Raw genomic sequence first — 24,510 nt, forward strand, 5'->3', positions numbered from 1 at the left:
TTTCAAAACACTGCTTGACACTACTAGCCTTTCAAAACACTGTTAGACACTACTAGCCTTTCAAAACACTGCTAGACACTTCTAGCCTCTCAAAACACTGCTAGACTTTACTGCTAAACTTTACTAGCCTCGCCAAAAAAATAAAATGCTAGACTTTATTAGCCTCGCAAAAATTTGTTAAAAACTGATAAACTTTACTAGCTTCCCAAACACAAAAAAGTCAGTCGAATCGTAATTCTCCATTATACTATGATGATTATAAAAAAAGTCTGACCCAAATCAAATTTAAATTTTATCATTTCTTGGCACTTTAAATTTTCAATGTTTGACTCAAATCGTTTAATATTTCCATCTCTCAATGCTTTCAGCTTTCAAAAGTTCGATGCAAACGTTTAATATTTTAATCTCTTGACACTTTCAATTTTCAAAGTTTGAGGCAAATCATTTTAATCTTTCATTTCTCTACACTTTCAATATTTCCATTTTTCAACGCTTTTGATATTTCCACTTTAACGCTTTCAATTTTTAAAGTTTGACGCGATTCGCTTAATATTTCCACTTCTCGACACTTTCAAATTTCAAAGTTTGACGTAACTCGTTTAATCTTTTCCTTTCTCGTCCTGGTCGCATCAATTTTATATTTCATGCCGAAATTGCTTATAAAAACAAATGGGTTTTTGGCAGCATTCGAACAACATTGTAAATTCCGACCTGTTCAGTTCGGTTCTCTCAACTCGACTCCCTGCCATCATGACTTCAGGTCTTTTATTACGTCATTTTGGGGCAAAGCTTCATCGATATGCAAATTAATGCATATCAAACTACAGGAAGTATGGAAAATCAGTAAAGGATAAGAGGAAAAACACAAGTGGTACACACCTAAGGAGAGTTTCTTTTAAAGCCAATGTAAATAGATTCATCTTGAGTTGGAGATCCCATTCAAACCACACAGCAAGGATTTAAACCAGGGCATCTGTCCAGCAGAAAAGTGCCAACTGCAGGCCGGTTGACTTGCTGCAGTTTATTTAAATTTTGAAATAAACAAACCTTCTCATTCTACTGTGCAATTTATTGAAACAACTACTACTCCTATTTTTTTCACATCTTCACTGTCAGAGAAGTTAAAGGCTGCTAGGCATTGATTTACTCACATGCTTTATCTAAGTATTATTTATCCCTCATCTAGCCCTTGGAAATCACCTTTACATAAGGTTCCGAAGCATTCTGGGAACTGGTATTCTACTGGAGCTTTCCATCAACTAAATAAAACTACTGTTCTCGATTGATTCAAGATTTTGCTTCATTTCTGCATGGTTGTAAAATTTTTTCAAAATTAAATCTGAAGGCATACAACAAAATTCTGGTTAATACTATAGATATTCATAAGACTGCTCTTACTATTCTTTTCAGAACGTTTGAATTTTTAACTATGTCATTCCGTTTGTGTAATGTAGACAGAATCTTTCAGACCCAGTTCCATATTGTGTGCTCACACAAAATGACATTTTTTACTCAGGACATTATGGGTACCAAAGAGATTGTGTTGGTAGACACACTGAAACAAACAATTTTTAAACAACGCCACCTAGTTCCACCAACACTCATTGTTCCTGAACAAAAAATGAAATGTAAGCTCCTGAGACAACCAAATCATATCTTCCAACACAATTATTACTACACATTTTAGTAAACATATTCATTGGCCAAAAAAACAAAAAATTATGCAAAACTTTGTATATCTGAACAGTCACATGTTTTACAGAAATAAAGAATAAAATAAAAATAACTTATTTGAGATTGTTACCTCTACGTTGTTAAGTTTTAAAAGAGCATTTGGCACTTTTGAGCAAGAGAGAGCATTTTGCACTTTTTAAAAAACATTTTGCATGTTTCAGCAAAAGAGCATTTTGTACTTTGCAGTAAAAGCACATTTTGCACTATTCAACAAAAGCACATTTTTGTATTTTGTAGCATAAGAGGATTTTGCTCTTTTAACAAAAGAGCTTTTTGCGCTTTTAACAAAAGAGCATTTTGCACTTTTCAACTATAGAGCATTTTGCACTTTGCAGCAAAAGAGCATTTTGCACTTTGCAACAAAACAGACATTTTAAATTACACTGAACAGTTAGTCTTTTGTCGCTATTGGCATAATCATTGAAAATTTGACTTGTGCAACAGCAAAAATCTGTCTTTTAATACAATGCTCCGAATCAAAAAAAAAAAAAAATTCTGTCTTCTTGAAAGATAGACATTAAGCCCTACCTCACCTCTGAAATGGGCATAGCAATTGCATAACAGATTTCTTTTATTTGTATGCACAATATCTTGCTTCATGTTAGGTCATGGTTCAGCTTAGCACATTTGCAATTATGCCCAGACTTATGTAACAGCATAGGCGAGAGAACACTTCTGCACAGATTCAACTTTCAATTTCCACCCAGAGAGTTTGGTGCCAAAGATGTTTCAGTTTTAAGATAACATGCTGTAACAAGAAACCATCCTATTCTCATCCTTTGCCAGAAGTGGCAATATGAGATGGAACACCAGAATGCCACGTTCAGTTTCTTACAAAAACCAGCCTGCCGAACAACTCTATATTCTGTAGAAGTGTTGGTGTTTTTCTTGGAAAAGGTGACCATTTTCTTATTCAATTACAATCAGCTACAAATGCACCTCTTGGCCTTTGGGCCAAGATCAAAGTGTAGTATCTGTTCCGGCAGATACTGCAAGCAAAGACCATATGTGGGGGCAACTCCACATATAAGACCTTGGTCAATGTAGGGGCAACCCTTCATACCAATTGTCACTATCCAGCTCCCCTACTCCCCGGGGAGTTGGTCCCCATTTCCCCTTCACTCCTCACATTAAAAATCGGCCTTGTGCCTAATTTGCTCAGTGGGGGAGCAAATAAATACCTCAAAGTGTAGTATCTGTTCCGGCAGATACTGCAAGCAAGGACCAGATGTGGGGGAAACCCCACATACCTGACCTTTAACCAGCTCCCATTTCCCACCTCTCGGGAGCTGGTCCCCTTTTCCCCTTCCCCCTCCCTTCACTCCTCACATTAAAAATCGGCCTTGTGCCTAATTTGCTCGGTGGGGGGGCAAATAAATACCATCTGTTCTTCAGATGCTGCACTTCTATTTCTTGTTCTCTTTCGGTGGAGGAGAAATCCTTCACGACTGAGACAATTTTTATTTTTGTACCTTTTCTCCACGTTAAAAAACGACCCTGGTGTCTAACTCTGTCCCGTGGGGAGGCATTGTAAATAGGTACAATCAGATGCATCCAAAATGGCCAACTCGAATAAATGGCTATCTTTATCTGAACATTCTTCAAAACTATGTTAAAACTCTAAAAAGAGGAGGGGAAGGGTCCTGGAAAACAGAACAGTGATTACATTTTGATAAAGACCATATTAGTTAGTCTTCAGACTAAAATAAAAGTGTCATATCCGTTCTGTGTCTGAGGCAATTTTTATCCTGTTTGAGGTGTTCAATTTGAGAAGCTGGATACCCTCCATGTTTATAAAGTAGCCTTGTGTCTAACTTTGCCCTCATGCCAAGGCAAATGAAAACGGACAATGTTGTACCATTTAATTTAAGTTTGATAGAAAGGCAGTAAATCTCAAATAAAACTGGAAATGCATTTTTTTTTTTTAACGATTATTCAGACTACTGTTATTTTCACAACGTTTTCGCCAATGAAATCTCCAACCTTCTTCAGGTGCCTCTTGTCGAACTCGGGAATCTGCATGGAATTTTGAACAGAACACTTTATTTAATCCACAGGAGTAGCATGTTATTGTTCCGTCAATTATGACCTGGTAGAAGTCCTAAGTAATTCACAATTGTATCCTGAGTATTGGTTGCACTGAAGATTGAGCCTTCATTTCATTCACAACTGAATTTTATGAAGCACTTTATCCGTTACACTACATGTCCTTGTGTTTTTTTTTTAAATAATAATAATCACAAATTTATACCTAAATGGGTAAAAATAAATGTATTTAGGTAAATACTAAACAAAAATCAATCATTGCTTATCTTTAGTAAATAGAGAAAAACTTGATCATTAGCAACTGTACATTGTCAATATTCATGTAAGGATTATGAAAAGCAAAATCAAAAATAAAAAGATCAGATTGTTCGTTTTTCATATGGATGGAAAAATATTCGCAAGAAAATTAAATGCAAAAATAACTTATTGCTTATTTTTTTATTTATTTATTGTTGAAATTCGCAAATGCCTAGGAAACTTCCACTATTGCATTTTGGAAGCCGTATTGAATGTTTTCTTTTTGTTAGTTTTTATTCAAACGTGATTATCACGAGAGGCATCAAATTTAACAGCACAAGAAAATTAGTTTCCAATTTGTCACTGAACTGAATGGATGTAATTTAATTGTCTCCAAATCAAAAGATCTCTTATTGTCTTATTCAGGCAGAAAGCATTTCAGCGACTCATGTATTGTGGGGAGTTTGGATTAATTCTCAAGTTTTCAATTTTGATGTTGATGTGAAAGACACGAAATAGCCATCTCTATCAAGGGAATTTTCACACTTTATCCAGTAGAGAGCATTATCGGGAACTCATGCTTTCTGTGTCTGAATTCCCATTGTGGAATTAATTCTCAGTTGGGAACTGGCAAAATTACTGATTTGACCCAATTTCTTCAATGAACTACATTGAACTTTCTACTTTATGGCGAAGTATCAATTGTTATTCCAAATTCTTGATTTGTCTCGGTCAAGGAGAATGGATTATTTAGAGAGGTATCTACCAACTCATCAGCACGAAAAACTGCATTGCTTATGCAAACATTGATAGAATCGAGAAATCCAATATTATACCAAGACTTATGTGAAAGAGTTGGCAAGAGAACACTTCTGCACAGATTCAACTTTCAAATTTCCGCCTGGAGAGTTTGGTGCCCCAAAGATGTTTCAGTTTTAATATGAGATGTTAAGTGTCTTAGCATTGTGAATTTCACATCTTTTAGGGTCTTTCTTCTATGTGAATTTTCTTCAAATAGAGATTTATTGCATAAGTGATATAAGCGTGCATTCTACTTAATTATTGCATAAACATTTATTTAGCAAAAGCAATTAGATTGTTCCTCTGTCTGTCCCAGTAAATAATTTGGTATTAAAAATTATATATAAATTTTATTGCTTAATCATTGAATTTAAATGTTGTTTAATGATTAAACTTAAAAAAGTACATATAACCAATACAAATAAAACAGTAGATGTATGTGTGTGTGTGTAAATATATAACTGATAAACTCTTAAACAACTAGTCACATAACACTGAAATTAACAGTAATCAAACACCAAGGGTAAAATCTTTGTTTGGTTGGAGAAATAATGCATACAGACATATTGGCAAGTTGAAATGCAAACTGTTCATTTCAACTTGCCAACATATTTTTACTTCTTTCTGTGCATGCCTAAATTTAATTAATTTTTTCAAGTCGTTTAATATTAAATCTTTCTTACCTATCTCCTGATAGCTACATCGGTAGGAAACATGGCTGGAGCGTTAAATGTTATGGTTTCTATTCTAGCTGATGGCACCAAAGTCATTTTTTTTTTAAAACTTTTGAGATCATTACTATACAGTATAATATTCGCATTAAAGAAAAAAAAAATGCTGCATCGTGGATATGTGTAAGAAAGTTTAGAATTTTGAAAGAGAGAAAAAAGAAAAAAAATGTTGCGTGGTGGATGCAAACTTGTAAAAGATAAGTTTGTAAGCGAACACGTTATTGATTGGATCATGATGACACAGATGTTATGACATTGCAAATTTAGCTTTTTAAAATGAAACAATGAATCGACCATTCATGCATGCACGATTAAGAAACACTGTCAAAACCAAACAACATTTCTACATGGAATAATTGGGGAAAATCCATAATGATCGGAGATTATTGGCATGGAAGTTAAGTCAATTGAGCGAAGTAAAGTTCCCGAGCAGAGCCTTAAGGGAAAGTATTCCTGCTAAATTCTTGAGCTTCTGTGATGCCTCGAAGGAGGCGTGGCTTCTTCTTATATTTGAAAAAAGGAATGAATGGTTTTTTTTATTTTTGCAAAGGCCAAAGTAGCTCCTTTCAAGAACAAATCCCTAGTCACTTTGGCACTTTTAGTTATATTCTTGACTTGTAAGATACTTCCCAATATTTTGAGATCTATACCTCGTTACTGATGCTCAGGTTGTTTTATCTTGGGTCCTTACCAGAAAATCATATAAGGAGAATATATTTGTTGAAAACCGTATTAAGGATGTTAAAAAAATGATGGAGGAGTTGAAACTCCAGTTCTATACAAATATGTTCCTACTTCTGAGAATCCTGCAGATCGACTTACTCGAGGTATTTCCTCTTCTAAGTTCTGCCAGTCTCATGATTTATGGGCTTACAGCCCTAATTGCATGAGGCAGGTGGGTATTGAATGGCCGAGTGCTCCCCACCCCCGCTTCTGTAAGAGAATTATTTCATGTTTGTATACAGATGATACCTCTACTGACAGAAGCCTGCCTTTGGAGAAATCTAAGCTAATTAAGAAAGTTTTGGAATTCATTGACAAATTGAGGTGCCGAAAAACAGACACCTTCAATAAGTCTAAATTGTTACTAATGGCAATTATGCAAAGAGAAGAGTTCTCAGAGGAGCTTAAATATTTAAATAAAATGTCAGTAAAAAATATGCTGCAAAGAGTCATTAATCTTAGTTTGGTTTTGGATGACAAAGATTTGATTCGATCTTCCAATTGTATTCAGGGCTCTGATATCTATCCTTATCAAGCGAAACACTTTGTCCTATTAGGAAAACGTCATCGTCCAATGAAACTAATCATTAATGAAGTGCATCTGAGTTGTTGCCATTTGGGCACAAATTCAATTTTGACTAAGTTGAGGTTAATGTTGTTCTGCGTTTCCCAAGGAAAACAGTCTGTAAAGGCTATAATCCAACTTTGTCCTGTGTATAAAAAGATAAATTCTTCACATTTCTGAAGTGCCAACAGGCTCTCAGTTGCCTGCACACAGAGCTAATTTTGTTCATCCTTTCTTGCAAGTTGGGGTATATTTTACTGGTCATTTTTTGGTAAATGTTAATGGAGAAGAAGCCAAAATGCACATTCTATTGTTTACTTATGAGTTTCCAAGTAGTACACTTGGAATTACTGCCCGATATGAGTATTTGGTCATTTTTGCTGCATTTGTCAGGTTTACAAATTTATTTGTTGTGCCCACACATGTTTATTTTGATAATGCCAAAACTTTCTTGGCAGCAGGAATAGCGTTATCAGAAGTTTTTGTTTCCAATGAATTTAAGGAACACTTCAGATTGATATCTGTTACTCACATCACCATTCCTCTTTATTCCGCCTGGCACAGGGGTGTGTGAGGACGAATGATCCAGACGATGAAACAGTGTTTTAACAAGTTAATTGGAAGAAAGAAATTGGAATATTTTGATTTCCTAACTATCATTCCAGATGTGGAGAAAGCTGTTACCATTCACTTATATGGCTTCTTCTGACAAGGGTCTACATATTTTGACCCCAAATCATTTTTTGCAAACTGATTATAACCCACGTTTATTGCTGGGAAACCATGAAGTTGATGACTCCTGCCCCAATCCTCCAAGTAGGATCAAATTATTGGAATTTCTCCAATTAAGAAAGGACTTTGAGGAGAAATTCCATAAAGTTTGACAAAATAATTATCTCCTTTTTTTTAGAGAAAAGGAAAGAAATATAATAAGTCATTGTACTGAGAAAATATCAGTCATGATATTGCTTTGGTGAAGTTGCCAAATCTGACCAGATCTTCTGGAGTCTTGGTACAATTCTTCGTCTCATTTGTGTGAAGGATGGACAAGTTTGTATCGGCTGTATAAGGGATGGTTCTGAACAAATCTATTCCCTATAGCATTTGTATCCTTTAGAAATTAGGGAACTTTCCTCTGGAGATCATGCAGAGATTGAATTTGAAGAAGGGGGGGGCATTATTTCTGTCCTACTTGTTCTGTTAGAAATGACAATTCTTCCCCAATGATATATTGTGATGAATGCAACAGATGGTACCACTTTGACTGTGTGGGAGTCACTGAGGAAGAGAGTTGTGGAGATTGGCTTTGTTCAGATTTAAGGCTCAAGGCTCTTCTTTTCTGGTAATGTTAATATGTAAAGCACATGTAAATAAAATTTCTCTTGTTTCGTTTAGGATAAATGAAGATATACCTTGAAACTAAAAAAAAAAAAAAGTAATTCTTTGATTCTTATATAACCTTGAGTTAAGACATAAAACAATTATTATTGATTGTAAAGATAAAAAAATATATAATGCATAACATTACTTCTATAAACATATAGTATTCTTTGCTCTAGTAGCATCACTTAAGTTAAAACATGAATTACAATTAAAGAAAAACCTTTTAAGGAGGTTCCAATTTAACTTGTAAAATTAAAAGATGGAGGGATATCTTGTACAAGTATTGAAAAAAGTAATGAATATTCATTACTTTTTTGCTTTTCTTTGAGAAGTGTGTTGAAATTTGTAAATGCATAGAGCACTTCCACTATTGCATTTTGAGAGTTATATTGAACATTTTTTTTTTTTTTACCCTTTTTTATTCAAATGTGATTATCACAAAGGCTCCTAATTTAAAGGCATGAAAAATTAGTTTCCAATTTGTCGTCAAACTAAATGGATGTAATTTAATCGTCTGTAATTCAAGGCATCTCTCCCCACTTTATTCCAGCAGAAAGCATTTTGGAGACTCATGTTTTCTGTGTCTGAATCCCCAAGTTTTCAATTTTTACGTTGATGCGAAAGACACAAAATATTCATCTCTATCAAGAGAACTTTTTCGCTTTATTCAGCAAAGAGCATTATCAGGAACTCATGTTTTCTGTGACTGAATCTCCATTGTGTGGCGTTTGGATTAATTCCCAGTCGGGAACTTGTAAAAGAAATTACTGATTCAGCACAATTTCTGACATGGACTATATTGAACTTTCTACTTTATGACAAAAGTGTAAATCACTATTACAAATTCTTGATTTGCCTTGCTCAAGGAGGATGGATTACTTGGAGAGGTATATACCAGCCCATCGGCATGCAAAAGCACATTGCTTATTGCAAGCATCAACAGAATCAAGAAATCCATTCAAGGTAAGTGTCTTAGCCTTGCGAATATTCTATTTTTTAGGGTTTGTTTTGCATCAGAATTTTCTTCACCTTATGTATTTAAATAATACATTAATAAATCACACACGAGCAAGAAACGCACATGATTAGAACAACTGTGAAAACCTCTAAATTATTCTTCAGTGCCTTTTAAAAAAATGATGTTTTTCTAAGTGATTTTAAAAAGAGTCACTAAAGAAGATGAAGTAAGAAAAAATACAGGCATTTTTTACTATAGACAACAAAACAAAAAAGTGGTCAAAGAATAAATATATAACAAATAAATGTTACTAAAAGCAAGCTAAGTTACTCTTCTATCTCACTGAGTGTTTTAACATATTTTAAAGTGTTTATTCAGTTAAAAAAAAACAGGTAATGTGGAGTGTTACGTGAGAATAAGAAAAGGTGGCCCACATGAGAAGGGTCACATCTTTTTAAAGCTCGATAATATCTCAAAAATAGAAAATTAAACAAAATACTGCTAATAATCTATCCAATAAATGTCACAGTAATATTTATTGGGTGAGTTTCTACCAGTATTTACTCGACACTACTTGTTTTTCAAACTTAATGAACGCTTTTGCCTTTGGTAACATTTGTTATATATTTGTTCTTTGACCACTTTTTCATTTTATTGGCTATACCGGAAAATGCCTAATTAAAATAAACTACTTCAACCATTTCTGGGACTGACTCTGGATTCTCAGTCAATACTTGGGACTGACTCAGTAAGCACTGGCATCCTATATATGCAAATTTGAGATGAGGATTAATAATTTGTATTATTTGGACTCATCTTATTTTGTTACTCATGCGTTTCGGCTGATGTAAGAAAGTCGGAGGGGGGGGTACATTAGCTGAAACTTTGTACATGTAACAAACGAAGTTGAGAATAGTAGTCTGAATAATACAATGTATATTGATGTTATGAATTTTAATTGATCCAAAACATCATTTTCTTAGAGCTCAATCCCAACATTTTAACTAAAATAAGAAATCTTACGTTATAAATAAAAAATGGACATAAAATCAATATTATTATGTTAAAAAAGTCAACGTTTTTTCTCTCAGTAATATATAATATACAGAGTGTACCAAAGTCTTGTGAACACTCAAAGTTCTCATATCTTCTTAACTATGAATGATAGTAAGATGGAAGTGATGCCATTATAAAGCTAAATGCATTAGGTTTTTTGAAAGGCTATTGATAGGGCCCACCACATTGGAGTCTCATGGTTTAACAGTTTCTGAACACAGCGCTGCCAGACAGATGGATTGGACTGTCTGGGCAAAATGATCAGGATCTCATGCCCTGGCCTCCCAGATCTCCAGATCTCACAACCTGCGATTTTGGGGGGAGTCGGGAGGGGGGTGGGGTTATGAAAGGACTGATCTATGTGCCTCCCATTCCCAGAGAAATGGATGAGCTGAAGGTCCGAATAACAGAAGCTGTTGCAACCATTGACGACACAATGCCGAGATGTGTTTGGCAAGAATTGGACTATCAGCTTAATGTGTGGCGTGTGACCAATGATGCTCACATTGAACATCTTTGAACATTCCACGAAAAACTTAAGATTACAAACTTTCTGAATATACCAGATGCATTTTTATATCCTTAATATTATAGTCTCAAGATATTCAAAATGTGCCCAAGACTTTTGGAACACCCTATAATTAGCTGAATTACAACAAAAACTAAAAGGAACAGAATTCTTAAAAATAATTAAGTTTTAAAAAATTGAAATAGAATAAAATTCCAATATTCCGCGATATATGAGTTAAACAGATTTTTGAGTGAGGGTTTCCAATTATTAAAAACATTTTCATATAATATAAAAATGACTATTAGCAATTCTAAAATAGAAAATTCAACTACAACTTAAAATTATTTTATGTGTTAAAACATTTATATGTCTAGGGGAGGAGGGGTCAATTTAATTTTAGCACCTATTTTCAAAAAATGCACAGAAGCTGCTAATTAACGCAATAAACATTGTTTATTAAACAATAGCAAAAAAACAAGAACTTGCTTCGTCCCTTATTTAATTCAAGCGTCTATCGGCATCCGTAAAAATTATACACAATTATAAGTTAGACACAAAATGATGATGTCACTGATACTGCGTCAAACGTTGGCGATGTTACACAAGAATTTGAGGGTGCCTATACATCCAAGTATTTTTTTTTATATAATCGTTTATGGTTCTCCTATACCTTTTGTCTCCCAATTTTTCGTCTGCTAAAATTTTAATCATGTGATTATAGTGTGATTAAAAATTTTAGCAGATGAAAAATTGGAAGACAAAAGGTCTGGGAGAAACATTATTCTTATTTTAAATATCGGGTGCAATAAAATGAATTATTTAAGGTTGAAATTAATATTTATTTTTCATATTAATATAATTCGTTATCAATAATCACAATAGTAACTTTATTAGTGCTCATATAGATCAACACCCATGGCGGACGATATTGGCTCGGTAAAATCCAGTAATGAGTTAGAACAACTGTCGAAAAGTAATGATACAAAATTAAAATCAGGTTTCAGAAACAGAAAAAAAGGACGCCGATTATTTTTTTACATTTTTTTTTTCTACAGAATACGTAACGTATTGAAATAATAACGTTATTATTTAGAAACTCATTCTTAACATGTGGAGGGAGGACGTTTTGTTTGTAACTATTCTGTACTTTCACGTAACAATGTAATAAACAAAAATACCGTAAAAAATTGAATTTAACTTGAAAATCTTATCTAAAACTAACACGATCCGTATTCTGCATAAATTCTATTTTTTAACTATTGTTTTCTAGTGTTGTTGTTGTTTGGTTTTAGGGTCGATGTGCACTGGTTGTTCAACCTCCAAAATGTGTTTATTCCGAAAGCCGTTCTTAACACGGGGAGATTGGGGGAGGGTATTCCGAAAGGCATTTTCTTATTTTCAACCTATCCGTAATCAACTTCTTAAAGGTAAGTCTTCGGGTGGTCCCTCCTCAGTGCAATTTCACCGATTTTATTTTATTTATTTATTGGAATTCTGCGTAACTGCAAGATTATGAAAATATACAACAGACCAATCTTGTCATAAATCGTTACCGGTTTGGAGGACGTACACAAGTGAGGCCGGTGAGGCCCCCATGGCGAAATACGTATCGGCTCCGATGTTGCGCAGAGCGCGTATTCGAGGGAGCGTTTATTATTCTGAAGGAAAGAATTTTGGCGTCTGTGGTCTCGTTTTTTTTTTTTTTTTTTTTTTTTTTTGCTTGAACTTTGCGCTTTTCGGATTATTTTGTTTTTATTTTATTTATTATTTATTTTGTTTTTTTTTATGGATTTTTTTTGCCGAAGATTATAGTTATAGGTAATTATTAACAGGAAAATTGGTGCAAGTCCAGATTAGCACTTGTGGTGATAAACACAAATAAATAAAAACCTCGTCGAGTAGATTTTGTTTTATTCAAGAAAATAAAAGGTACTCTGATCCGTGCTAAAATAATGACGTTATTATTTAGAAAGCCATTTTAACATGGGGCAGGAGAGTGTTATGTACCTATTCTGTACTTTCATCTAACAATTTAATAAAAACAGATATCGTAAAACTTTAATTAAACTTTAAAATACTATTTAAAAAATAAGTGCACTAGCATCAAATAAAATTTCACTGTTTTTCGATATGAGAAAAACACCGACGACATTCCGTGATGATGAAAGTTTTTGTTTATCGCCACAAGTGCTAAATCTGGACTTGCACTAATTTTCCTGTTAATAATTACCTATAATTATAATCTCTTGCAAAACAAAATACCCCCCCCCAACATAATAATAAAATTATCCGAAAAGCGCAAAGTTCACGCCAAAATAAAAGAAACAATGCCACACACGCCAAAATTCTTTCCTTTTCAGAATAATGAACACTCCCTCGAATACGCTGCGCACAACATCGGAGGCGATACGTATTTCGTCAGCCACCGATTTTACCGAAGGCCAGCCATCAGTGTCTGAAGCTTTAACTTATTGTTATTAAGGGTATTTTCTCTTCTTCCATGAATTCATCATGGTTATTTTTGTACAGAAGTTTAACAGTAATTTTACAGAATCACTACGTCTCCAGTCAGATAAGTTATAGGATGGGTTTTTCCCCCACGTTAAGAATGCTAAATAATAACGTTATTATTAAATACGGTCCGCATTATTTTTCTACTTGGGAGTAGTCACCACTTATCAAGGCTCGAAGGCCACTTCTTGAGGGTATTCTGCATAAGTAAAAAAAAAAAAAAAAAAAGCAATGAAAATAAAGGATTCCTAACTTTGTAAACCTAAGAAGACTTTTTTCTCATTTTTTGCTCAAGCTAAGCTGGGGATGGGGCATACTACCAGATGCCAAACATTCACCCACTATTTTATATATTCCAGCTGTGAGATCTTTTTAAAATTCTGGCCGTCCATTTAAGTGCAATTGTTTGAATCTCTCTTGCACTTGGTTCACCGGATATATTTACCAGGTAGTTTTTGAAATTCTTAGATTGGAGACGGAAGTGATTCTATAACTGATTTCGTTTTGTTTCTTTACGATATAGTTTACTTTCACTTTGTAGATGGTAAACAAAACGATGGTTGCTTTAATTACACGATATAAAAAGTAAAACTATAAAAAGGATACATTTTGGCGAACATGTACGAGAGTGCCCACCCCTAAAAATGAATTTTTCACGTTTTTTTTTTTTTTCCAAGTTTTTTTTTTTTTCTAACGATTATCATAGATTACAGACTTAAGTATCATATTATCAGAAAAAAATTTGAAAAAAAAAAAATAGTGACTTTTAAGAATGGGGTTCACACTTTCTCGTAATAACGTTCTAGTCACATGACATGTCGGTAAAGAAATGGACAGTAAGTCAGGTAGCAATGAAATAGAACGTTGTAACGAGAAAGTGAACCCCCTTCTTAAAAGTCATTGCATTTTTTTCTGCTAATATGATACTTAAGTCTCTAATCTATGATAATCGTCGGAAAAAAAAGAGTAAAACACGTATTTTTAGAGGGTGGGCACTCTCGTACAAGTCCGCCTAAATTTTTATTTAAATTAACGTTAATAAAAAAAACTATTGAAATATGCGCGCATACACGTAATGGCCACCACTTTTAACATTGCTTGATATTCGGAAAACTACTTATTTGGAGAAAATTTAAATGCGATAATCGTTTTCAGCATACCCAAAAACTTTTAAAAGTCGTCATTTTAAAGGAAAATGTTAAGGTGGGAACCAAGTAAAAATTTACCAAAGGAAGAAAACTGGAAAAAGTTGAAAAAAAATAATTACAAAAGAAAACAATGAAAGGTATTTTTATAGAATCACTCCCGTCTCTAATCGAGTGGTTTTATGGGGTTTGTCACTAGGGGGTACTTGTGCAGTTCACGGCACGGGCCGTGTTGAAATAATAACATTTCTGTACTTCCACTTAACAACTTAATAAACAAAAGGGCGCTTATGCAGTTATGTTAACATGCTATTTTATTTTAAATAGTATTTTCAAGTTAAATTCAAGTTTTACGATATCTTTTGTTTATTAAATTGTTAAGTGAAAGCACGGAATAATTACAAAACACCCTCCCCATGTTAAGAATGGGTTTAAATAATAACGTTATTATTTCAGCACGGTAACATAAGTGCATTGCATGCATAAGTACCTACAAAAGATACCATAAAAATTTAATTTAACTTGAATCCTATCTAAAAATAAAATAGCACGGTCCGTAAGCTACATAATAATCACTTACCGGGTTAGGGTTAAGAAACAACTTCTTTTTTTTGTTGGTTTTTTTTTTTTTTTCATTATTGTCAATCGGACTTAGGGTTAGTAGTAGAGTTTGATTCTATAAAATTACCCAAAGAAATTATGTTTCGAGATTTTTTTTAATATAAGGATTGATAATTTGTATTATCGGACTACTATTCTCGGTGCTAATGCAGAGAGTGATATCCGCGCTATTTTTTTAAAATCGTATTTCCACGTTTAATTAAAGTTTTATGGGTTTTTTAAAAAATTAAATTGTAAGGTTAAAGTACAGAATAAGTACAAAACACCTTCCCCTTCCCATGTTAAGAATGGCTTTTTAAATAATAACGTTATTATTTCAGCACGGATCACTCTCTGCATGAGTACCATATTCTCATTTTCCTTGAACAATCTACCACAAAATAAAGATTTCACACTTCAAAATTCTGTCCAGGTTCCTGAGGTCCAATAAGGTACCTGAATAAAATCGGATGCTGCTACATCAACCGACACGTTGTAAATATCACAGCCAAAATTAGAATAGTACTTTGAATAATCCAAATAAAACGCAAACAAAGACGATAAGAAAAGTGGTTTAGGTGCTTATATAGATGAGTATTAGTGGCTATCAATATTGGCTTGGTAAAAGGCCAGCAACAAAAGCAGAAAGGTGACCACATAAAATGAAATCTAACTTTCTGAAAAAAAAAAAAAAAAAAAAAACACTTCCTGATTTATTTACATTGCAATTTATGTTTTTTACTGATATATTAATATGATTGCATTGTATCGTTAAATTTTTTGTTTAATGTTTTATTATTTTTAATGGGTGTAATGGAGATATTTAAGATATCAAGATCACGAGATTGAACTAAATTTGCCGTCCTTGTGAAACGTAACAATTTACAAAAAAAAAAAAATAAATAAATAGAGGGTACTTATGCAGAATACGAATCGTGCTGAAATAATAACGTTATCATTTAGAAACCCATTCTTAATATGGGGAGGTAGCGTTTTTGTAACTACTCTATACTTTCACCTAACAATTTAATAAAGAAAAGATACCATAAAAATAAAAAATGAAAACCCTATCTATTTTTTTTTAAATAGCACAGTCTGTATTCTGCAGAGTACTAAATAAACAATGACACTTGAAAACAACAACAAACACAAAGTAAATATGTTAGTGAAAAATGCAATGTAAATAAATCAGTATTTTTATTTATTTATAATTTTTTTTCTAGAACTAGGGTTTAATTTTTTGTCATCGCATTTCAGCTGTTGTCATAACTCGTTATTGGATACAGAGCTAATATGGGCAGCCATTGGGGACGAGCTATATAAGCACAGTAGTGATGATAAATATGCTTTGAAACTGACCTCATCGTCGAGACTGAGGTCCTCTATGGTACCTCTTCCATTGAAGATGTCGATACTCAGTTGTTCCAAGGAAACGCAGTCTTTTAATAAATCTCCGAGGTAGTGATGAAGAAGATATCGACAAGCCTTTAGCTTTGTTTTCTCGGAAAGGAAATCTGAAAACCAGTTGGTGGACATGTTGATGATCAAAATGAAAACAGAAGCTGAATAACAAAAAAAGGGATTCCTACACACAAAAGCAACAAAAATAAATTATATTTTAGGAACAAAATCACTTCTTCTTTTTTTTTAAAACTGTAAAGTTTATCAGATGGATATTAAGTTGGCTTATGAACTTCTATTTAAGAATATCTAAATTCTTATATAGAAATGATTGTATTAATACTGTTTTTGTCAGTGGTAACATCATCAGCTCTCTTGTAAGCCATCACATCACAACATTTGCTATTCAAAACATTCATCAGTTGTATGATAACAAAAAGAGAAACTGTTTGAAGAGTTCGACTTTGTGCAGGGGCGATAACTCGCAGTTTTTACTTTCCAGGTGTGCAATTTTACTTTTGTTTTTATTTTATTTTTTTATATATATGTTTTTGTTTTTTTTAACCTTCTTTGTTAATAATAGTAACAATAGCAAGTTTTTTCTGTATGATTTAGAAAGAAATTAGTAAAATTTGCTGAGTAAAGGATATTAATCCTAGATTTCATGAGTAATATTTTAAGAAACTAATTGTAAAAACAGATATGATTAAATCAGAAAGATTTAGAAACTGGACAAAATATAAAACAATTTATGATTTTTAAATTTAAGAGAGTTTGTATTCTCTCTCTTCCCTCTCCCTCTCTCTCTCTCTCTCTCTCTCTCTCTCTCTATATATATATATATATATATATATATATATATATATAATGAGAGAGAGAGCGGGAGAAAGAAATTTCTTTATTCATATAAACATTATTGGCAACATATGTGCATACATGTTTCAGCTGTTATATTGCTCGAAATCGAGCCTCCTAAGGGCTACAGATCAACCCAAACTGAATCTGATAGAAAAATGAGGTCAATGTGCACTGGTTGTCCAACCTGCAAAAGGTTTATTCCAAAAGCCATTCTTAACATGGGGAGGTGTTGGGGTTTACTCCAAAAGCCGTTCTTAACATGGAGCGATTGGGGGGTGTTTATTGCAAAAGACATTTTAATATTTTAAAACTCCCCATGTTAAGAACGGCTTTCGGAATATACACCCTTTGCAGGTTGGACAACCAGTGCACATTGACCAAAAATAAGATGCTTTTGCATAATAGTGTATTCTGAAACAAACTCCTTTCAGATTAAAACACTGTTAGATATAAAATCCACTATTCTACACAAGTACCAAAAATAATTATGGTAATCTTTTTTTTAGGGGAGGGGGTGTATATAAGTCAATGGTCAGCCACCTTTTTTCTCTTCCTCGCTCTTCTATTTATATGTATTAATCCCCCCAGACACACACACACACACACACACATACATATATATATATATATATATATATATATATATATATATATATATATATATAACTAGCAAAAGTACCCGTCGTTGACTGAATTCAAAAACAGCCTATAGAAAATGGACTCTGATTTATGAAAGTATGATAGGTTATGAAAAGGAAGGGTTGTAAAGAGATAGCTTCGAATTTGGGGGTATCAAAACCAAAGCAAAATATGATGAAAGTAAAAATAAAATAGATAAACCCCATAATTTATTATGCCATATCTGTTCACCCCGAAACACTTATCACAATATTCTGTGGATCTATATTAAAAAACCTTGTTAAACTTTGTGACATATTTCCATTCTATGGAGGTCAGGTGTGAACGAACACCCCATAATTTTATTATACCATATTTCTTCAAACTGAAACATAATTATCAAAGTATACTTACACAGATAGATATGAAACGTCTTTATTAAAGTTTGTGCCTATTTCCATTCTATAGAGGCCAGGCGCGAACGTAGACCCCACAATTTTATTATACCATCCCTATTTAAGTTAAAACATACTTATCAAAGTATTCTTATGTACATCTATATCAAAAACACTTGTAAACGTTTTTTTCTAATTTTTAAATTTTTTATTTCCATACTTTGTGGACCAGGCGCGAACGCAGACTCCACAATTTTAATGAACCACCATTCTGCCAGATCAAACACACCCATTCCTGTGTCTCGATACATCTTCTATCATTATATGAAATCGATTTTTTAAAATAGTCAACCATATAGGAGCCTATTCGTGACCCCCCTCCACAGCTTTATATTATAGATTATATGATATATATATATAATTATATAATATATATTATATAATAATAGAATATATATCATATAATTATATAATATATAAATTAATATATATAATCTAATTATATAATATATATATATTATACAATTATAATATATATATATATATATATATATATATATATATATATATATATATATTATACAATTCTAAAATATATAATGTAATTAATGAGTTTGTTTTATTTTTTACTCTTATGACTTTAAAAGAATTCTGTTTCTTCTTCCGCCTTTTGTCCTATTCTAAAAAAAATTCTCTTATGAATTAATATGGGTCTCTGATGAGTTTCTTGGTATACCATTCAACAAAACATGTGTAAGACGTACCACATATAAAATGATATGAATGTGATTAAAATATAGTTCTGGTATTAAAGTTTTTAACAAATGATGTGTGTATATATATATATATATATATATATATATATATATATATACATATATATATATATATATATATATATATACAGAGTGCCCATAAAATTCATGACAATTTTAAAATGAATTGTTCCAAAATCGAATTGTTTTTACAGATTATTTCTATTGCAAACACAAGTAAAGTTATAAATATTTTAATGTGCACATGGACTTAATGGACATCCTTTAAATGTTAATTATAGTAGTAATTATATATATATATATATATATATATATATATATATATATATATATATATATATATATATATATATATACTAGACTATCCGTGACCAATTGGGTCAGTATGTTATATTAGCTATGGAATTCATGTATGAGCGTGACACTTGTGACGTAAAGAAAATAGAGGGTTTTTTTTTTACATAACAGAAACATTTTTATGAAAGTATATTAAAATGAAAAAAGAATATAAATAGATTTCTATGAGTCGTTCTGTTTATTATAATTGATTATTTTTGAAAAAAATTTTTTTACAGTTACTGAATTATAAGTGGTTGGCTATACTTATAGGTAGATGTGCACTGAACAGATACCATAATATTATTATATTATAGTTAAATTCACATTTTAATACATCTGCTTTTTTTTTTTTTACATCGTTCATTTCTGTATTATGTTTAAGTTATTTTAGACCCCACTCTCCCATGTTACCAATAATTTCAAAATAATAACGTTAATATTTCAGCGTCCCAATTGTTCTTTTGTGTTTTGTTTATTTTAAACCCCACTCTTCCCATGTTAAATAATAATTTAAAAATAATAACATTAATATTTCAGCGTCCACATTGTTCTTTTGTTTTTTCTTCGCGTTTTAATTATCCAAATAAACAATTGTTAATAATGTTCGAACATGTTTTTCCTCACATATACACACTCACATATACGCACGCACATACACACACACATGCACACATATACAAATCCTCATACATACATTCACATTCATGTGCATACACACACACACACGCTAACGTGCATACATGTACGCACACATATGTGCACATGTACGCACACATGGGAAACGTCACTTCCCCTGAAAGGAATTCTAGACATGCGCAGTCAGAATACTCACCACGATATAAAAGTCAACAACACCATTCAACTTGCCTCTTTCTTCCCTTTTTGCCTGGGTTCGTCAACCAGGCAAGTACGGTGTCCACAAGCTCTTGGCTTGAAGACTTTTCCACGTGGACGACTGCTATCATGAACGCACGGTTTTGCTGAGGCCAACACTCTCTCTCTCTTTCCCTTTCTATATGCGGGACTTCATTCCTTTCTTTTCCACGCGCGTAGTCGTCAACGACTGAATGAACACGTGTTTCACCTAAACCCTTTATTTTCGACAGAAAATAAACGACATGTTTATTTTATCCAGCAATTGAGTTTTTGTTTCCTTCATTCCATTCGTTTCATTATTTTCTTTTGTAGCGAGTTAGGATATTTATATCCTGGTCCGCAACAAACAATGGTGACCCCATTATTTTAAAATGAAATTAATGTTTTTGAACGAAACACGCGGTGTAAACTAAACTCTCCCACACAAATCCACGGCACGCATGAAAGATAATTTTTCTCTAAAAACAAAAAACAAACTTGTCGACGACCAGGAGGAACATTTTCAAACCACGCACAAGAAATTGAAATATAAAAATTTCAACAAAAAACAAAACAAAATGGAACTTCAACAGACGGACTTCTACAACAAAACCATGGCATTAAACATTCGGTAACCTGACCAAAACCGAGACGAGGAATTAGCAGAATTAAAGTCTGCAATTGAAAAGCTTTCAAAGCAGCTCGCCGACGCACTTCAAACGCGTCAACATTATCCCAGAAACTACAATGACACACGGCGAAGAAGTTTAAGCAGGGACCGGTCCATGTCATGAGATAAACAAGATGTTTGTTTCTACCACAGGAGATTCGGCGTGGACGGGAGAAAGTGCACTACACCCTGCGCGTTCAAAAAAACAGCACAGGGAAAGAACCTTCCAGCCAGTAACGACGACGACTGTAGCTGGAGCACAAAAAAAAGGTCGTCTGTTTTATATCCGTGACAAAATTCATGGATATTACTTTTTAATAGACACCGGAGCGGAAATCAGCGTCATACCGACACTACATGGCCACCCAACAGGTACTCAATTTTTCAGCCTACAAACCGCCAACGGTACAAACCCACTTTTGGCGAGAAAACTTTAAATTTAAACCTTGGAATGCAAAGGAATTTTTATGGAATTTCACCATAACCTGCGTGACCACTTCAATTTTTTGGGGGGGGCGGACGTTTTAGCCCATTTCCACCTGTTTGTCGACATGACTCATCACACATTGACAGACAATGAGACGAAGATTTCGGTGAGAGGAACTACCTCAAAATTTTTAACCACCGGAATCAGCACTGCCCTACCCGAAGATTTACATGTCCGCCGGTTACTCCAAAAATTTCCTCAACTTTCCCAGCCATTTAAAAACACGGACCCCATCAAGCATAGCGCTAAGCACTATATTAAGACAACAGGACTGCCCGTCTATTCAACCCCCAGATGCTTGAAACTAGATAAATACAAATTGGTAAAATCTGAGTTTCAAAACCTACTCCACATGGGAATAATACTGCCCTCAAAAAGTGCTTGGTCATCACCACTCCACATGGTACAGAAAGCTGACAACATCACATGGCCCCCGTGCGGAGATTTTAGATGCTTAAACGCGAAAACAGTTCCAGATAGATATCCTATCCCCCATATCCATGACTTCGGCAATGGACTACAAGACGCCACAATTTTCTCCAAACTGGACCTCGTAAAGGCATATTTTCAAATTCCAGTCGCAGAAGAAGACATTCATAAAACTGCACTGACCACACCATTTGGCCTTTATGAGTTCCTAAGGATGCCTTTCGGGCTGAGAAACACCTGTCAAACTTTCCAGCGTTTGATTGACAAAGTTTTCAGAGGTCTGCTGTTCATATTCGCATATGTGGATGATGTTTTAATCGCCAGCAGAAACCTTGAAGAACACCGGCTACACCTGGAACAAACTTTCGAAAGACTGTCACATTTCGGTCTGAAACTAAACACTGATAAATGTGTTTTTGAAATTCAATTTCTCGGTCATTTAATTGACAAGGATGGAATCTCCCCTTTGCCTGAAAAAGTAAGTGCCATTTCAAATTTCCCTCTACCGACATCTGTCAAACAAGTACGCCATTTTGTAGGCATAATTAACTATTACCGATACTTTTTGCCTAACTGTTCCACGTTACTCACACCTTTAACAGACTTGTTAAAAAACCGAACCAAAAACCAACAGTTAGTTTTGGAAGGACCGGCACTACAGGCCTTCGAACAATCGAAAACTGCTTTGGCACACTTCACCAAACTTACGTATATCCAAGATAGCGATACAACGGAACTTACACTTATGACAGATGCATCGGAAATAGCAGTAGGAGCTGTCATTCACCAAATTTCTGACAAAAAAATGACCTCTATTTCATTCTTCTCTGCCAAGTTAAACAAAGCGCAGACTAAATATAGCACTTTCTCAAGAGAGTTACTTGCAATTTACCTTGCAATTAAGCACTTTAAACATCTCCTCGAAGGCAGAAAATTTTCCATTTATACAGATCATAAACCTCTAACATTTGCCCTACACACGCATGTCGACAAATATAGTCCATGAGAAATTCAACATCTGGACTTTATAGCCCAATATTCTACCGATATACGGTACGTAAAAGGACAAGAAAACGTTGTAACTGACGCTGTATCTCGCGCAACAATTGCTTCTTTAAATTCCACTCCACTAAGTATGGAATTAATAGCACAAGAGCAATTAACCGATACCACGCTCCCAGCTATAAAGGGCAAAACTTCACTGAAGCTAAAAGAAATGCTGATACCGTTCGGAACAACAACTTTCTATTGCGATGTTTCACAAAAACACCCTCGCCCTTATATTTCACCCAGCCTCAGACGACAAGTTTTCCAGCACTTCCACAATTTGTCCCACCCAGGAAAACGTGCCACCGTGAAATTAATAGCGGAACGTTTTGTTTGGCCAAATATGAATACGGACATCCGTGGTTGGACCAAAACTTGCATTCCTTGCCAAAAAAACAAAGTTCACAGGCACACAAAATCACCTTCAGGAACTTTCAGTGTACCAGATGCTAGGTTTACTCATGTTCATATCGACTTGGTTGGACCCTTGCCCACTTCAAAAGGACATACCCACATCCTTAATATAGTCGATAAATTCAGCAGATGGCCGACAGCAATACCAGTGAAAGACATATCAGCCGCAACAATAGCCAGAGCGATTTTACAAGATTGGATAGCGATTTTCGGAGTGCCCTCCGTAATCACAACGGACAGGGGCTCACAGTTTCAATCAACTCTTTTCGCTGAATTCAACCATTTGTTGGAAACAAAGCACATTAAGACTACTGCCTACCATCCTTGCGCAAACGGTATGGTGGAACGATTTCATAGACAATTAAAAGCATCTTTGGGTATGAACGAAAACAAATCGGACTGGTCAGACAACTTGCCACTCATTCTCCTAGCAATTCGCAACACTGTGAAGGAAGATTTGCAGAGCATACCTGCAGAATTAGTTTTCGGATCAGCACTGATTTTACCAGGACAATTCTGTGAAAACAATACAGACATTTCCCCAACGACAACTTTTGTGACGGACTTAAAACATAAAATGTCACGATTAAAATTTACACCAACCAAAAAGCCAGACATGAACATTTTTATTCCAAGCGATATTCACACCTGTAAATACGTTTTTATCAGGAACGACGCAGTAAAAAAACCACTATGTCCAAATTATTCTGGACCTTATTTAGTTCTTGACAGAAGTAAAAAGTATTTTACCATATTAAAAAGAGAAAAAAAAGACGCTATTGCAATAGACAGACTTAAACATGCATTCATAGACGAATAATTACATATTTCTCCTAGTCCAATACAAGAACATACACACTCAGAAATGGACAAAAACATTACAAAAAAGAACACACCACAAACAACAACAAAAACAGGTTGAAAAGTTCATTGGCCAAAACATTTCAAACAATACATAACTTATTAAAAACAAAAAGAAAATAAAAAAATATACATAAAAAAACAAAAACGAAATACGTTTCTCTTGTATATATATTTTTTTTTCTCCCAAGGAGGGGGAGTCTTGTTCGAACATGTTTTTCCTCACATATACACACCCACATGTACGCATGCACATACACACACACACACACACACACACACGCACGCATATACACATCCTCATACATACACTCACATATGCTAACGTGCACACATGTATGCACACATACGCGCGCATG

General features: G+C 33.9%; 1 protein-coding gene across 1 annotated transcript in view; it reads right to left on the reverse strand.

The window, feature by feature from the left end:
• The window catches only part of LOC145294017 (autophagy-related protein 2 homolog B-like), a 252,530-nt gene extending 235,662 nt beyond the window's left edge, over positions 1–16,868 (reverse strand). Inside the window, exon 1 of the mRNA XM_080140978.1 lies at positions 16,361–16,868. Within this exon, the coding sequence (XP_079997104.1) occupies positions 16,361–16,537 (177 nt within the window). The 5' untranslated portion in view covers positions 16,538–16,868. The remainder of the gene's footprint in view (positions 1–16,360) is intronic.
• Between the last annotated feature and the right edge of the window lie 7,642 nt (positions 16,869–24,510).

The sequence above is a fragment of the Euprymna scolopes genome, chromosome 15, assembly GCF_053919585.1.
Source record: "Euprymna scolopes isolate OS-2025 chromosome 15, ASM5391958v1, whole genome shotgun sequence".
Lineage (NCBI taxonomy): Eukaryota > Metazoa > Mollusca > Cephalopoda > Sepiida > Sepiolidae > Euprymna > Euprymna scolopes.